General features: G+C 39.6%; 1 protein-coding gene across 1 annotated transcript in view; it reads right to left on the bottom strand.

The window, feature by feature from the left end:
* Nucleotides 1–18,626, bottom strand: part of LOC138165262 (auxilin-like) — a 137,231-nt gene that overhangs the window by 65,082 nt on the left and 53,523 nt on the right. The window contains exon 2 of the mRNA XM_069093404.1: nt 3,324–3,474. Coding sequence (XP_068949505.1) covers nt 3,324–3,474 — 151 coding nt within the window. The remainder of the gene's footprint in view (nt 1–3,323; nt 3,475–18,626) is intronic.

Here is an 18,626-nt window from a genome sequence, read left to right on the forward strand (position 1 = left end):
TTGGGCTAAGCCCTGGAAGTGCAAACAAAAAAGCCAATGTCAATTCTTTCCCTCAATGACCTTACATTCTAATAGCAGAATCAATATATACATCCCGAGGTCGAAGGAGCTAGGATTTAAACCAAGAATCACCTGCCCAGCAAAATTGAGTATAATGCTTCAGGGGAAAATATGGTCATTCAATGAAATAGAGGACTTTCAACTATTCTTGATGAAAACACAGAGCTGAACAGAAAATTTGACTTTCAAATACAAAAGCAAGAAAAGTATAAGAAGGTAAACAGGAAAAAGAAATCATAAAGAATTTATTAAAGTTGAACTATTTACATTCCATTTTTTCCTTTTTTTGCCTTTTAGAGGGCAGTTGGAGTTAAGTAACTTGCCCAAGATTACACGGCTAATTTTTTTGTGTGGGTGTTAAGTGTCTGAGGCTGGAACCGAACTCGAGTCCTCCTGACTCCAGGGCCAGCACTTTATTCACTGTGCCATCTACCCGCCCCGAACTACTTACATTCCTACATGGAAAAATGATAATTGTAATTCATGAGACTTTTCTCAATATGAGGATAGTTGAAGGGAATATATATGTATACATACATATATGTATATATAGGAGGTTATGTGTGTATAAATATGTATGATAGTGTGGGTATATGTGTATACATGTATAGACAGAGAGCACAGGATCAGTTGAATAGGAAAGGATGATATCTAAAAAATAAAATTAAGACGTGAGAGAGGATTATAATGAGAGGGGAAAGGGAGAAATGAATAGGGTAAATTATTTCATATAAAAGAGGCAAGGGTAAACTGTTACAATGGAGGGAAAGAACAGGAATGTGAAAGGGAATGGCTCAACCTTACTCTCACTGAATTTGGTTTAAGGAGGGAATAATACACACTCAATTGGGTATCTTACCCTACAGGAAAATAGGGGGGAAGGGAATAAGAGGGGGGATGATAGAAGGGAGGGCAGATTGGGGGAGAAGGTAGTTAGAAGCACACACTTTTGAAAAGGGACAGGGTCAAAGTAGAAAATAGAACAAGTGGGGGGCAGGATAGGATGGAGGGAAATATAATTAGTCTTTCACAATATATCTACTATGGAAATGCTTTGCATTTAACTACACATGTGCAACCTATATTGAATTACTTATCTTCCCAGGGTGGGTGAGGTGGGAAAAAGGGAAAGAATCTAAAAATCAAAGTTTTAAAAACAAATGTTTAAAAAATTGTTTTTTTACGTGCAACTGAGAAATAAGATATACAGGTACTGAGAGAACAGATTGGGGGAAGGAGTATTCAGTAGGCTCACTATTTTGGGTGGGGGCAGGGGAAAGACAGGGAGAAAATTTGTAACTCAAATTCTTGTGAAAATGAATGTTGAAAACTAAAAATAAACATAGAAAAAAATTTAAAAACAATATATACATAACTAACTACAGACAAGATAAAGGGGCAGGCACTAGCATGTAAAGAATGTATGAGTCTGAACATAGTAGGCACTATTTAACCTTACCAATGGTCCCATCCAAAGTCTACCTCATTCTTTTGATTGAGTTCTCTAGCTCTCTGACATGGTCCATCAGTCTTTTCTTGCTAATTTTCTCCTAGACAGAGATACACCTTGTTTACTTTAGTCGGACAATGGCTCCCATTGATTTTGTTTGGGAAATTACTATTCCTGTATTCTGCCTATTTAGTATGAATGGTGTCCATACTTCAGGCTTCCACTTCTATGCTCTTCCCCACAGATATACTGACCATACTTATGTCTCTGGTGATTATCTTTTTTCTTTCTTTTTTCCTAGACTTCATTACAAATCTAGGTCTCTAGCTCCTCCTAAGGCAGCCCACATTTCAAAGTGCTTAATCAGCCTCAGTTTCACCTCCCCCTCAATTTCAACATCACAGAACCTTCTAATGGGGCCCATCAATACTGTCTTCAAGTACGGAGTTTTAGGATCTTTTTAAATGACCTCATTGACCACAAAGCTCACCATATATTCTTCTATACAACACTGATGCCTCTTTCTTATTATTCAGTCGTTTTAGTCATGTCCAACTCTTCATGACCCCATTTGAGTGTTTTCTTAGCAAAGACACTGGGATGGTTTGACACTTCTTCCCCCAGCTCATTTTAGAGATGAGAAACTGAGGCTAACAGGGTCATGCAGCTAGTAAGTGTCTCAGACCAAATTTGAACTCAGATCTTCCTGACTCCAGACCTGGTGTTCTACCCACTGTGCTGCCCTTGGTAACTTTTATTTCTTCATCTGTAAAATGAGGAGGTTAGACTTAATGGTCTCTAAGGTCCCTTTCCAGCCTAGCAAATAGTAGGAATAGGGACTAGAACTGTGATTTCACTGGTATATGAACTCCCTGAGGAAGAAACTCCCTTCAGTTTCTTCAGCATAACTTAGAACCTTAAAGTGTTGGCTAGAATACATATTTGCCAGAAGCAGCACTTTGTTGGATCAAAAACCCCTTCCAAATGCCAAAGCCCAGATCCCCCATGTTGTGTTAGGGTAGCTAATGTCTTTTACTACTCTCAAGAAAGCATCTCTGAAAATCATTAACAGGTGAAATGAAATTGCCTTCAGGCAAAAAGGGGTCAAAAAAGCATAATGAGAAAATGCAATGATGGGGATATAGGTCAAGTCCACCGCAAACAGAAATGGAGCCCACTACAACTGCTCATTGACTTAGAAAACCACAAATTAACCTTGTCTGGTTTTACTGTATTGTTATTGATTTTGTTAAATATTTCCCAATTCCATTTTAATCGAGTTCCAAGGCACTCAGGAGTGTTGCAAGTCCCACAGTCAGTGCTTCTGGTTGGAAACTATTAATGTAGATGATGGGAAGACTCCAGAGAATGCTCACTCATTCTTCAAAAGAACATATTTGTAAATGACTTTTTCCCTTTTTCCAGACCTGTGAATTCATTGGAATATTGACTAACACAAGGAGGAACCTTCCTATGCCAATGTGCAGCAACAATGACTTTGAAACTTAGAGTCTTGGAGAGTTGGTGGAATCACAAGGAGTTTCAATGACATGCTCAGGGTCATATGGCCAGCATGTGTCAGCACAGGACTTGGGGCAAGGTCTTCCTGAGTCTAACACTGGCTCTCTAGTCATCCTGTCTTTTCAAATTCTGACATCACTCAGCAGGCAAGGTTCTTGGCCAATGGTCCCATGTAATTGTACCATAAACACAGCTGTCTTTGAGCAAAACAAACAGTAGGAGGGTTTGTTTGGCTTACATGCCTCACTACAGAGAAAGGTTTGTTTAAATACGGAGAGGACAAGGGGCATACCTGGCAACAGACTGCATGACTTTGGAAGAAGTGTCCTTAATGGTGTCTTTGAGGTTGTCCTTTAGGTTGCTAAAGAGCCGCCCTGCACCTCCTTTCACCATGTCAAGCAGACCTCCACCATAGTTGGATTCCATGTCTGGAGATGAGGCACCTGGCAAAGGAAAAACAGGAAAGGAAATCAAATTAAGATCAATGCAAAACAAAGCTGAGTTGTAACAAAAGCCAGACATTCAGATTGAGATGTATCCTTCTTCGTTCCAAATTAACACATTAGTCAATTATAGCTGACTCTATAAGAAGCATACCTAAAGAAGTTCCTGTGCTTGGAAGACACCCTGGCCTATTGCTGCACTAAGGGTCTCTATCAAGTGCCAAACTATGGGCTCCTTTGGTACTAGTTGCTAGAGATATTCCTCCTGCCAGAAGTCTCCAATGGGTCTATAAAAGGACAAGAGTAGTCAGACCATAGGAAAGTACAAGGGACAGCATTGCTTTACCATGGATCCCATCAAGCTGCTTACTTCCTTAGCCTGGCAGTTACAGAACCACCTCTTCCTTGAAACAGTGATCCCTGCCACACACAATCTGCTTTTGATCAGTCCTAGAAAGAACAAAAACGACAACTCATACCAGTCCCTCAACCTTTGGTCACCTGGTTGCAATATGCTAGAACATCTCTGATGTCTTCACCATGCCCCAGGAAGCTCATTGTTGGAAAACATCATGCAAGATCCCAGCATCCCTGACATTCTACCTCATCACCAGCCTCTGCCCCTCTGATTGGAGAATGTGTTCATGAACCTTCAAACCACCATTTAAGGAAGCAGTTCAACTCAGACATATTCTCATTTCTTACCTGGGACATCTCTGACTTTTCCACCATGCAAAGTGAGATTGTCTTGGAGGACAGGGATTGTCTGGCTTTCTTTCTTGCTTTCTATCTTTGTATTTGTATCCTCAACACTAAGTACAGTAATCCTGGCACATAGTAAGTGCTTAATAAATGTTTATTGACCAGAATAACCTCTACCCACTCCCTCCTACTCATTTATTGCCCTCTTCTATTGTAATCACAGAAAGAAGCCCTCATAAATCATGTCCACAGATCCTAGCCATCACCAGGCTCAATAGGTAGTCAAGCCCAGGTTCACAGAAACACCCTCCCTTCACAGTTATGATTAAAATATCATAGAACCAGTGTGATAAAGTGCTAGATGATATAAATAGATTTAGCTCAATAAAGTGAAGAAAATGATTCTGAGGTTTATTCTCATGTGACATGATGTATTGCTATAATCATGAAAAAAACATCCCCAAGTTAGAAGCCAAATTTTGTCATCATCTCTAATATGGTGATTACTGAATCTGGGTGGGGGAGAGGGAGGGAGGCAGGGAGAGGAATTGTGCACTTGCTTATTTGCATCGAAAGTTATATTTCCAACTAGGACCCCCCAGAGCATTGTTCTAAGAGCTGACACCAGATTGATGATCTAGGGTGCTCTCCTCTTCTCTATTACATTCTGGAATAGAATTGTAAGGCACAGAACTATTAAAAGACATAAATATCTCCTGGTGATCTATAAATCAGGTGCTTGTATGCCTCAAACTGCACTTAGTCCAACTCTGTTGGATCTGAAATGGCCACCAGAGTTCATTTGTCATCTTGATTCAGTCAAATTATGGAAAATAGGTTAGGACACAAAGGATAATAGAAACGTTGTTATATTTTTGAACTAATGATTTTTTAAAGTGCACATACATACTGTTCTAGATCAGAACCATGAAAGGAAGACCACAAAAGCCTGAAATGTATATTTTAAGACCCAATCTAGCCACAGAAATAGATGGATAAATTTCAGGATACATCAGAGCAAAATCAAGAACTCTACTCTCAAAGATCAACACTCAGTCTTCCTGGAAAAAGCTATGTCTAGGTTGATAGAGGTCATACCTTCATGTAAATAAATTCACTTTCTAAATGCTTTGACAAAGCTAGACTTGGGAATGGTGCTGAGAACGTGGAATGATCAATATGCTTACTAGATAACATCCCCTGTCCTAGCATGAATTTGAATTAATAGTAAAGGGGGCAGGGAGAAGGTGGCCAAAGGACCTAAATAGGTAGTTCTTAAAAGAAGAAATGCAACCCACCAGCAACCTTTATTTTATTTTTAATTATGCAAAAATTTCCACATTAATCATTTTGTACAAGAAGATTGAAGAAAAAAGGTGAAAAATTAAAGAAATTGAAAAATAGCATGCTTCTGACTGTATTCAATCAATATCCATTTTTCCTCTGGACATGGATAATATGCTTCATTATAAATCCTTTGGTATTGTTTTAGATTATTATATTGTTGAGAATAGCTAAGTCATGGCAGAAACCACAAAATGACACAGAGAAGCTAACCTCCCACTGAGGGCAGCCCAGCAAGCCGGCAGGAATCGGCCAGCACAGCCCTCTGGGAGCCGAGCCCAGGCCCACACTGAGGCTTTAGCCCCAGGGCGGGCCTGACCAGCTGCCAGATCAGCAGCAGCTGTAGCCGTTTCCAGATTTATCAACACAGATGCGAAGGACAAAGTGAGAGGTCAGTTCAGTCTGGACTTTGGGACCCAGTCAGAAATGAGAACAATGCAAGAAAATTATAAAAATGAGAGTCAACAGCCTGACTGAGGAAAATAACACCTTAAAAAATAGACTAACTCAAATGGCAAAAGAGGCTCAAAAAGGCCAATGAGGAGAAGAATGCCTTAAAAAGCCAAATTTGCCAGATGGAAAAAGAATCTCAAAAGCTCACTGAGGAGAATCACTGGAATTAGACTGGAGCAAATGGAAGCTAATGATTTTATGAGAAATCAAGATGCTGTTAAACAGATCCAAATAAATGACAGAATAGAAGGCAATGTGAAATATCTCATGGGAAAAACCACTGACCTGGAAGATAGATCCAGGAGAGATAATTCAAAAATTATTGGGCTACCTGAAAGCCATGATCAAAGTAAAAACCTAGAAATCATCCTCCAGGAAGTTCTCAAAGAAAACTGCCCTACTGTTTTAGAACCAGAGGGCAAAATAGAAGTTGAAAGAATCCATCGATCACCTCCTGAAAAAGATCCCAAAAAGAAAACTCCTAGGAATATTATAGCCAGCTTCTGGAATTCCCAGATTAAGGAGAGAATATTACAAGCAGCCAGGAATTTGAATATTGTGGAAACATAATCAGGATTACCCACGATCTGGCAGCTTCTACAATGAGGGATCAAAGGGCTTAGAATATGATATTCCAGAGGTCAAAGGAGCTGGGATTAAAACTAAGAGTCACCTACCCAGCAAAACTGAGTATCATGTTTCAGGGGAAAATATGGTCATTCAGTGGAATAGAGGACTTTCAACCATTCTTGCTGAAAAAAACAGAGTTGAATAGAAAATTTGACATTCAGATACAAGAAGCAAGAGAAGCATGAGAAGGTAAACAGGAAAAAGAAATCATGAGGAATTATCAAAGTTGAACTATGAACATTCCTATGTGGAAAAACAATAATTGTAACTGATGAAACCTTTCTCAGTAGTTGAAGGGAATAGAAATATATATATATGTCTACATATATATGTATATATATGAGGGTATATGGGCATATGAATACATATGTGAATGTGTGTATATATGTTTGCAGGTATACATAGATAGAGGGTACAGGACCAATTTAACAGGAAGGGATGATACTTAAAAGGTGAAATTAAGAGGTGAGAGAGGAATATAATAAGAGGAGATGGGGAAAGACAGAATGGGGCAAACTATCTCATATAGAAGAGGCAAGGGAAAATGGTTACAATGGAGGGGAAGAATAGGAAGGCATAAGGGAATGGGTCAACCTTATTCCCATTGAATTTGGCTTGGGGAGGGAATGAAATACACACTAAATAGGGTATCTCACCCTCCAGGAGAGTAAGGGGGGAAGGGGATGAGAGGGGGGATGATGGAAGGGAGGGCAGGCTGAGGGGGAGGGAAGTTGGAAGCACCCACTTTTGAAAAGGGATGGGATCAAAGTAGAGAATAGAACAAGTGGGAGGTGGGATAGGAGGGAGGGAAATATAGTCAGTCTTTTACAATATATCTACTATGTTGTTGTTTTGCATTAGCCACACATGTACAACCTATACTGAACTGCTTATCTTCCCAGTAAGTGTGGGTGACAAGGGAGGAAGGGAATGAATCTTTAATTCAAAGTTTTAAAATCAAATGTTTAAATATATATACATACACACACATATATACTATTATTAATACTATTTTACATGTAATCGGGAAATAAGATATACAGGCACTGGGGCATAGAGATCCACTGGGAAAGTCGACAGGGGTATGGGAGAAAATATGGGAGAGAGCAGATTGGAGGAGGGGATATCCTGTGGGACTGCTATTTTGGGGTGGTGGTTGGGGGAAAAACGAGGAGAAAATTTGTAACTCAAAATTTGATGGAAATGAATGAAGTAAATAAAGTCATTTAAAAAATAAAGAGAGAGAGCAAACAGAAAAAAAAGAGAATAGCTAAGTCATTCACAGCTCTTCAGCAAACAATATTGCTGTTACTGTGTACAATATTTTCTTGGTTCTTTCAATTCACTATGCTTCAGTTCATGTAAATCTTTCCAGATTTTTCTGAAATCATTTTGATTCTCATCTCTTATAGCACAATAATATTCCATTACAATCATCACCACAGCTTGTTTAGCCATTCCCCAATTGATGGGCTTCCCCTTGAGTTCCAATTCTTAGTCATTACAAAATGAGTTGCTATAATTATTTTTGTACAAATAGGTCCTTTTCCCTTTATTGGATGTCTTTGGGATATAGACCTGGCAGTGATAAATTGTTGAATCAAAGGGTGTTCACAGTGTTATAGCCCTTTGGGCATAGTTCCAAATTGCTCTCTAGAAATCTAGGATCAGTTCACAACTCCACTAATAGTGCATCAGTGTCTCAGTTTTTCTACACCCCTTCCAACATCCAATATTTTATTTTTTTGTCATGTTAGCCATTTTGATGGGTATGTGGTAGTACCTCAGAGATGTTTTAATTTGTACTTCTCTGATCAATAGTAATTTAGAGCATTTTTATATGATTATAGATAGCTTTGATTTCTTTGTCTGAAAGCTGCCTGTTCATATCCTTTGACCATTTGTCAATTGGAGAATATCTTGTATTTTTATAAATTTGACTCAGTTCTCTATAAATTTGAGAAATTAAGCCTTTATCAGGGAGAGTTGCAAAAATTTTTTTCCAGTTTTCTGCTTTCCTTATAATTTTAGTGGCATTGGTTTTGTTTGTAAAAAAAGGTTTTTTTTTAAATTTTATATAATCAAAATTATCTTTTTTGTTTTCTATATCTTCATTTGTCCTAAATTCTTTCTTTATCCAGAAATCTGACACATAAGCTATTCCATGGTTTCTTAATTTTTCTTATGATATTACCCTTTATGTATAAACCATGTACCCATTTTGACCTTATCTTAGTATACCGTATGAGATGTTGTTCAGACCTACATGTTAGAAAAATCACCTTGGTTGTTGAGTGGAGGTAGAATTGAACTGAGAAGAGATTTGAGGGAGGAAGATTGGTTAAAAGAGTCCAATGAGAGGTGATGGGGGTCTGAAACTAGAGTTGTGGCCATGTGACTGAAAAACAATAAATACATATGGAAGATGTCATAAAGGCAGTAAAAATAAGATTTTGCAATATATTAGATGTGTGGATTAAGTGTAAATGAGGAGTAAAGGAGATTGAAGATTGTGAATCTAGGTAACTAGAAGGATGGAGGTACCCTGGACAGCAGTAGGATAGTTGGAAATGGGTCGGGGGGAAATGTAATGGAAAAGATGAGCTCTGTTTTGAATATTTTTATTTTGAGATACCTATAGGGCAACCTTTTTAAGAAGTATAAAAGGAAGTTAATGATTCAGGTCTGGAGTTCATGAACAAATTTAGGGCAGGATACATAGATCTGGAAATCATCTGTATAGAGAATTGAATCCTTAGGAATTAATGAAATCACCATAAAAGAAGAAGGTGGCCCATGAGAAACATGCACAATTGGTGGCATAACCTGAAGAAGAATTAAACAAGACTCAGAAGAAATATCCCTACTGAGATAAAAAGAACCAGAGGAGAGCAATGGTATAAAAACCTAGAAAGGAAAGCCAGTCCAGGAAGAGATAGTAATCATCAGTGTCAAAGGCTGCAAGAACATCAAGAGGGATAAAGACTGGGAAAAGGGCATTAGATTGACAGTGAATCAATCACTGTGGACTTCAGAAAGGGAAGTTTCATTGATTGACGAGGATAGAAGCCAAATTGCAGAGGGATTAGAAGCAAGTAAGAGATGAAGAAATGAAGAAATCAATTGTAGACAGCTTTCCCAAAGAGTTTATCTGAGAAGAGGATGTAATGGGAATGTAAATTTTTAAGATCTTCCCTGCCCCTAGGCTAAAGTGCACCTGGATCCTGGGGTGGGAGGCTTGTTTTTCAGTAGACACTTTTTGAGGGCCAGTGGGTCCAGAAGGTTGTTACATCCTCTGAGCCAGGAGAAGGCTATATAAACCCTGATTTGAGGCTTTGTTTTGGGGCTCACTTTGAGAAGTGTTCTGTGATTTGATCAGATGAGACTCTGGGAAGCCGTTGTTGAGAGCACCCCGGCTTTGAAAAACCCAGATGTTGATTTGGTATGGATGTAATGGTTGGACAGTTTGGAAACCTGTCTACTTGATAATTCTGTCTGTATATTCTGAAGTTCAGGGTGCTGACCTTTTTCCCCTGAACTAGGTAAATGATACATATTTGACTGATTAAAGTAAGCTTGTTAACCCATTTTGAGTTGCTTTCCTTTACCAAAGCAGATCCAAGAACCTGTGTTGGCAGCCACCCTGGGGACACTTGGGGTGCTTGATGCTACAGAGGAATAGAACCAGACTACAGCTAACAGGGACAATCAGATCAAGCAAGGGTTTTTTAAGCACCGAGAAGGAAAGGAAGGTAGGTAAATAGCAAGGAAGTGGCCCATAGACAGAGATGGAAAATTAGAGAGAGTGGGGAGATAATGAGAGCAATCTTTTGCAATGGATAGAATGGAATGAACCCAAAGATACTTTTAGAGAGGTTTACTATGACAAAGAAAAAGACCACCTCTTCATCAAAGAGTCAAGTGAAGGTCAAGATGGAGTACAAAGAGGACTGAGTGACATGAGATGAAAAGGGGGAAAGAAAGGGGGAGTTTTAGGCAAATGGCCTCCATTTTTCAGGGGTAGGGGAGGAGGTGAAAGAGGAGGCAAGATTCCCAGCTGAGAGGATGAAGAGTGGAAGAGGGTGCTGGAGGAAGCACGAGGAGGGAAAAAATGGCTGAAATAACTATAATGTTGAGTTAAATAGAATATTGATTAGAGAAGTGGTTAAAGCTTACCTTGATATAGTGAAGGTGCAAATTATGCAATATAAGTTTGTAGTGGACACAAATGATGCAATTTCATGATTTTTTTCCAAACCATGGAGGTCTTACTTTCATGCAATTAACTAGAAGTCATGCTTTTGGTTCCCCTCCCAGAAGGCAAAGCAACACCTTAAAGCAAATCCTTCTGGGGGTATGGGTAAGAAAGACTAATGGGGAAAGTAGAAGGAAGGAAGAAAGTATACATAACCCTAATGGCTCTTCAAGAACTACATTTGAAAACAAGGTGCTATTGAGGGTCCTTGCTCATCTGATATTCTCTCTGGTCCAGCTTCAACTTCCTCTAACCCCACTGTCAAACTTACTTATCTTACACTTTCTCAACAATGAGCACATTTGCTTTGTGATTGGTTCACTTCAGTCCCTAAACTAGCCAAACAGTCCATTTTCTAAATCTGTGCTCTATCCATTGGTCTACTGAGATGTTATTAACTAGGTCACTTCCCACCTGTCAGCTAAGTGACCCTAACATGTCAAGGCAAAGTCACATATACCTTTAGCCATTGCTGATTTTAAAACAAAACAACCTGCACTAAGGCTATATATTTAGTATCTAAAAGCATCAGCCTGAGATCCCCAAATTAGAGATGATTTTATCTGTACTTTGAAAGAGACATTTCTTTCCATGCTTAGAATACTCTCCTTCCTCACCTCCACCTCCAGGTTTCCTTCAAGACTCAGCTCACATCCCACCTTCTTTCACAATACTTAATTGCTTACAAAGTATCTCCTCAACTAGGCTGTGACCTCCCTAAAGGCTACCTTTGCCTTTCTTTAGATACACCTCCAATCTTTAGCACTAAACCCTTCAAAATGACTATTAAGGGGGTGGAGCCAAGATGGTAGAGTGAAAGCAGGGACTCACCTGAACTCTCCCACAGGCCCCTTCAAATATCTTTGAAATATGAATCTGAACAGATTCTAGAGTGCCAGAATCCACAAAGAGAATGACTGGCTGATTTCCAGCCCAAGACAACCTGGGAGGTCGACAGGAAGGGTCTGTTGCACCAGTCTGGGAGAGGAAGGCAGTCTAACACACAGGCTGCACCCGCTCAGACAACCATAGCAAAGCCAGAGCAGACCACGGCAGACTGAATCACTTGCAGCAGTGGTGATTCCCAGACCTCTCAGTTCAGGAGGCCGGTCTGTTGGAACCGGGTGAGAGAGAGGTACAGCCTCACACAGGGCCTGTGGTGGTGGCAGTAGCTGCTTCTGGGGCTATTAGCTCACAGATTGAATTTTGAAAGTCATCTATTTAAACTTCCAGAAACCAAGATGCTGGAACAAGCAGTAAGTCACTCTCACCCTCCCTTGTTGACCTTGAAAAACCCAGAGAATATTGGCCCAGGAAAAATCCTGAAATAGTGGAGCCAGCAGAAAGACAGGATATGACAGTCTTTTAGCTCAGGATGCTGAGGATTAATGGGAAAGGTCCCTCTTGCTGTGGCTGAAGAGGACCAGGACAGGATGGAGGCACCCCAGCAAGCCAGAAGCAAGCCCCACCTCATGGGTCAGCAGGAGGTCCTGAGCCCCAGGGTAGAATAGCAAGCGACAACACAAGGTACACATCACCTTCAGCTCAGCACCAGGTAAATTACCAGACGACTACACCATTCAAGTGCAAGCACCTGAGGCCCCAGTACGGAAAACCAGTAACCAGGCTCCCAGCCCCCAGTACATGAAGTTTGGAACAGTGCCCCCTGGGTCCCAGAAGCAGAGATCAAATTTAAAAGCCTGAAAAAAGGCAAACAACATGAACAATAAGAATTTAAAATCAATGACAATAGAGAAATATCTTGGTGACAGAGAAGATCGAAACAAACTCAGGAGAGGACAACATGGTCAATAAACCCATATCCAAAACCTCAAAGGGGAATATGAACTATTCTCAAACCCAAAAGGCCTCCTTGGAAGAGCTCAAGAAGAATATTAAAAGTCAAATAAAAGAGATAGAAGAAAAATTTAAAAATACATTTGACAAAATGGAAGAAAAGTACACTAAAGAAAAAAAAACCCTTAAAAAAATAGAATTGGCCAAATGGAAAAGGAGGTACAGAAACTTACTGAAGAAAACAATTAGTTAAAAATTGGAAGTGAGCAAGTGGAATGACTATGTGACATCAAGAATCAGTCAAACAAAATTGAAAGAATGAAAAAAAAAATAGAAGAAAACATAAAATACCTCATTGGAAAAAAAAAAACTGACCTGAAAACAGATCCAGGAGAGATAATTTAAGAATTACTGATCTACCTGAAAAAAAAAAATTGGTCTACCTGGACAGCATCTTTCAAGAAATCATCAAGGAAAACTGTCTTGAGATCCTAGAACCAGAACAGGATATGACAGTCTTTTAGCTCAGGAGGCTGAGGATTAATGGGAAAGGTCCCTCTTGCTGTGGCTGAAGAGGACCAGGACAGGATGGAGGCACCCCAGCAAGCCAGAAGCAAGCCCCACCTCATAGGTCAGCAGGAGGTCCTGAGGTAAAATATTCATCAAAAGAATCCATAGATCACCTCCTAAGAGTAATCCCAAATTGAAAATGCCAAGGACTATTTTAACCAAATTTCAGAATCACCAGATCAAGGAGAAAATACTGAAAGCAGTCATAAAGAAACAATTCAAATATCATGGAACCAAAGGAAGGATTATGCAGGATATTGCAGCTTCTACATTAAAACATCAGAGAGTTTAGAATATGATATTCCATAAGGCAAAGGAGCTTGGACTACAACCAAAGATCAACTACCCAGCAAAACTGAGCATAATCTTTCAGGGAGGAGATGGATATTCAATGAAATAGGGGACTTCCAGACTTTCCTGGTGAAAAGACCAGAGCCTTTGATTTGATGTTCAAATACAAGAGGCATAAAAAAGTAAACAGGAAAGGGAAGGGGGAAAAAACATGTTATTCAATAAGAACAAATTGTTTACATCCCTACATGATGATACTTACTACTCTTGAGAACTACATCTTTATTACATCATATAGAAGGGAAATACATAGACAGAGGAGGGTGGGTTTAAGTTGATTTTGATGTGATGATAAAAAATCTAATTAAGAACTAAAAAAAAGAATGCAATGGGAGAAGAGAAAAGGAGGAGGCAGAAAAGGGTAAATAATATCACATGAAGAGGCACAAAGACACATTACAGTAAAGGAAAAGAAGAGAGGGTGCTGAGCATTATTTGAACTTTATCTTCATTATTGGATTTGGCTCAAAGAGGAAATAATATACTCAGTTATTTATAGATATCTAACTTGTCCTATAGGCAGTTGGAGGGAAAAGGGGGAAGAAAAAGGAGGTAGGACTAGAAGGGAGGGAAGAAGTAGTAAGGGGGGAAGGAAAGAAAAAGTAGAGGGGTTGATAGAAGGGAGGGCAGATTGAGGGAGGCAGAGGTCAAACTCTAGTGAGGAGAGAAAGGGAGAAAGGAGAAAAAAAACATAAATGGGCAGGGGAATAGGATAAAGAGAAAAACAAAAATAATAATCATAACTGTGAATATAAATAGGATGAACTCTCCCATAAAACAGAAGCAGATAGCAGAATGCATTAGAAATCATAATCCTACAATATGTATTTTTTTTACAAGAAACACATTGGAAACATAGGGATACACACAGGGTAAAGGTAAAAGGCTGCAGTAGAATATATTTTGCTTCAGCTGAAGTAAAAAAGAAAGCAGGGATAGCATTCCTGTTCTCAGACAAAACAAAAGCAAAAGTAGATCTAATTAAAAGAGATAAGGACAGAAACTACATCCTGCTCAAAGGCACTGTAGACAATGAAGCAATATCATTACTAAACATATATGTATCAAGTAGTATAGCATCCAGATTCTTAGAATAGTTAAGGTTGTTACAGGAAGAAAATGACAGCAAAACTATACTAAAGGGGACCTCAACCTTCCCCTCTCTGAACTAGATAACTCTAACCACAAAATTAACATGAAATAGAATTTTAGAAAAGTTAGCTATGGTAGACCTCCAGAGAAAATTGAATGGGGATAGAAAGAAATATACTTTTTTTCTTCGTAAAATACAAAAATTGAACATGTACTACCGTGTTTCCCCGATAATAAGACCTATCCCGAAAATAAGCCCTCCCCTTACTGTGTAAGATTCCTCTAAAATAAGCCCTCCCCCGAAAATAAGCCCTATTGAGATTGCTACTGTAGTGAAGGTGATCCCCTGCGCTACACGCTACATTACGGTACCCTCTGTATGCATCGTCCCCCCGCCCCCCCCCAAGAAAAGCACGCCGCGCTCCGAGCTGCATCCAATCAGAGCTGAAGCAGTGAGCGCGTTATCCTGTTCTTTATTGAATTCATCATTGAATAAAGGTACATTTTTTTGTTCACATTTACCTGTTTATTAAAATTGCTGTCAATGTTCATTAAAATAAGCCCTCCCCTGAAAATAAGCCCTCTGGTGTTTTTCTGTCCAAAAAAAAATAATAAGACAGTGTCTTATTATCGGGGAAACACGGTAGGGCACAAAAATCTCACAATCCAATGCAGAAAAGCAGAAATATTCAATGTATCTTTTTCAGATCATGATGTAATAAAAATTATGCATAATAAAGGGGCATGGAAAAATAGACTAAAAATTTATTGGAAACTAAATAATCAAATCCTAAAGAATAAATTGGTCAAACAAAAATGATTGGTGAATGACTGACATCCAGAGTGACCAAAAACAGTGACATATATCAGAAAAGAATCCTGGTCTCAAGTTTGGTAGCATAAATATCAAAAACCATTTGGAGATCCTTTTAAGTGTTGACTAATGAAATTACTTTCCATCTTAATACAACTTAGAGATGGTTCTTTCTTTGATGTACTTCTAATCTGGCCTTAACTGGAAAAATTGGCTTTAGTCCATTTCAACTAGATCACTGTCAGCAACATTTCCCAAAGGCCAGTTGTGTCTCTAGCACTTCAGTAAACACAATGAGGTGAAACAAAGAAAAAGGACAACATTGTTATTGTCCTTGACCTCTTCTCACAGACCTAGGTCTCTTTATCGAGAAGCAATTATTAAGCACCTACTATGGGTTAGGCACTATGCCTCAATTCCTGATCACTCAGTCAATGAATGAAAATAACATGTGTGGACAAATATATTGGGGGGGAGGGGGTCACAAAAACTACATTTAAATATCACTTGATGATATAGGAGTAGTTTTTCCTAGATGGAATTTTCAGAGTTGGAGAGGACCTCAATCGAATGTAGAATTTATTTTAAAAGCATCATCCTATAAGAAGCATGGTACAATGAAAAGGGCACTGACTCTGGGAGAAGACCTGGGTTCATATCCAATCTCTGACACATCATTGACCTCATACAAGTCTCTTAACCTACATGAGCCTCAGTCCCATGATCTATAAAATGAGAATGCTTAAATAGATGGTGTCTGAGGACTCTTTTCAACTCTAAACCTATGACTTATAATTTACTTTACTGTATAAATATTCCTGCAAATAGTCATTCAGTCTTTGTTTGAAAGCCTCCATTGAAGGGGAACTCACAACTTAGGGGGGCCAGTCATTCTACTTTAGGGCAGCTCTTAGTGCCAGAAAGCTTTTCCTGAAATCCTTAAATCAAGTCTTCATTTGCTTCTCTACAACTCCCCCCCATTGCTTCTGGATCTGCCTTCTGGGGATAAGAAGAGCTCCTCTAGCCTGTTTTCCAAACAGTAACTCTTCAAATTCCCAAAGACACCCCCAGTCTTCTCTAAGACATATGTCTCTGGTTTCTTCAATAGATCCTCACCTGCCATGAGATGTTCTCCAGATTCTCTACAACCTTTCTGAAATGTGGTGAACATCAGAGGATAGAAGTATTCTCCATAGAAGTAGACTAAGCAAAGAGGTCTTCGTTATCCTACTTTTTCTTGACTCAGCATTCACTGACCTCTGGGCTCCATTGTTCCTGACTTGATATGGCATGTGGCCACACAATCAGTCTTCCATCATGGCCTACAGAAAGTAATTAAATACTGCCCACAAGCTTTCTGTCGATATCCTGGGCCTCTTTTCCACAGAACAGTTAGAGGACCAAGAGCTTTCTAGGAACACTGTTCAATACCTTAGTGTACTTAAGGGACCTATGACATGGTTTTGTGACAGTACCAAATGAGGCTCAGCTCTGGTGTAATTACCTAGGAGGATAGAGTAGTATGTGGAATACCTCAGAGATGAGAGCAGGTGACTCTTTTTACAGTGGGAGCAGGAGCCAGACCTAAAATATCTGTTATCTCCAGGGGGACCTTCTTCCTCCTCCTACTCCACCTTCAAAGACACAGATCCACAGGGCATCATATGGACTCATATACCATTTGTCACTGTGAGTTATAGCTCCACAGGACTCAAGATAGGCCACTTTGGGGAGTGATTAATGAACCAAACTTCAGCAAAACAATAGAACAAGACCTATTAATATTCCCTGTCACTCCTGGGCTATATGTTCTTTTTCTTTTTTACAACCAGGTGGCTACAGGCCTTCTCTTCCTGGATTGTGCCAAAGCTGAGGTTGATGAGCCGAGGACCAGAATTGCCCGTCAGGTCCTACATGTTTTCCAGAGTCCTCTAATGTTTCCTTGACGTATTGCCGGCTGCAGGACAAAAGATGTCAGAGGTGAAAACTAGCATTTCAGGCAGAAGATATAATGACGAAGGGTTACATGATGCCCTTGATCTTTATAGTTTCCAATAATTAGGGAACTGAATTGACTTATAACATAACAACCTGTTATGATCATTTATCTTGTTTTAAAATGAAATCATTTTTAAAGTACTTTGCAAAACTGAAATTGTTTAAATAAACGCTTGTTATTATAATCTAGCAACAACATAATGGCCTCTCGAGTTATGTGGTTCTGCGCTGTGAGCCTTTAGGACGTGTATTTTACATGAAAATCTAGGAATTCAATCCCAATTGCTCTGAGCCCCAGGTAGAAAAACTCCTAACACTTAGGTGAAAGTTGGGCTCACTGTCGAAATTTACATTTGTATCGATCTCAAGTTAATCTCTGGTCATTTGCATGACAGGCAAAATTCAGTTACTGAAAATGCTTGGGAAATGAAATCAGAATAGATCATATTATAGTGTTTGTGTACAGACAGGCATCAGCAGGGGACTTGTAGAAAAAAGCAAAACTTTCCTCAGGACTTTCAAGTCACACCGGTGTCATTAGTTCACGTTCTAATGGGAGAGAACATATATGGAAGGTTTCAACTACAACTCATACGGAGGGGTCCTGTGGTTCTTAGGATGCAGAAGCAAAGTAGATGTCAGTGCTTTGATTTTTATGTCATTTCCAGCGATATTATACCCGTTTTTTATGTTGAATCACTGGACAGGGCCAAAATTAGAGGCAAAAATGGGGCTTGAGTAGCTATCTTGATAGTACCTGCAGGAGCAGTCCCCAGGTTACATCTCCATGGGGGATGCTTTCTCAGGATGATGGTTAAGGGCACTGGGCTAGAAATATGGCTGTTCCCAAAGTTCTTGAGTTCCAGGTCCAGGGCTGTCTCTATTGAGGTCTGAAGGGAAATGGTGGTCAAGGTGATAGTGGTGATTTGACCTGCCTGGCAATAACTGTCAATCATGGTGATGAGGAAGTTCTCCTCAGTGACTCTTACCCTCAATGATGGCTACAGAGACTGGGCTAGAAGCAAGACTAGTGTTTGGGTCAGGGCTGAGTAGAGGGAACTGCCATTCAGAAGGCTCACAGTTCTGGGAAGTCTCTATAAAGGTGGTGTTGATGGTGGTGGTGGTGGTGGTGGTGGTGGTGGTGGC

The sequence above is a fragment of the Petaurus breviceps genome, unplaced genomic scaffold (genome assembly GCF_028583685.1).
Source record: "Petaurus breviceps papuanus isolate PSGF00001 unplaced genomic scaffold, PetGlider_PUasm1.0 208, whole genome shotgun sequence".
Classification (NCBI taxonomy): Eukaryota; Metazoa; Chordata; class Mammalia; order Diprotodontia; family Petauridae; genus Petaurus; species Petaurus breviceps.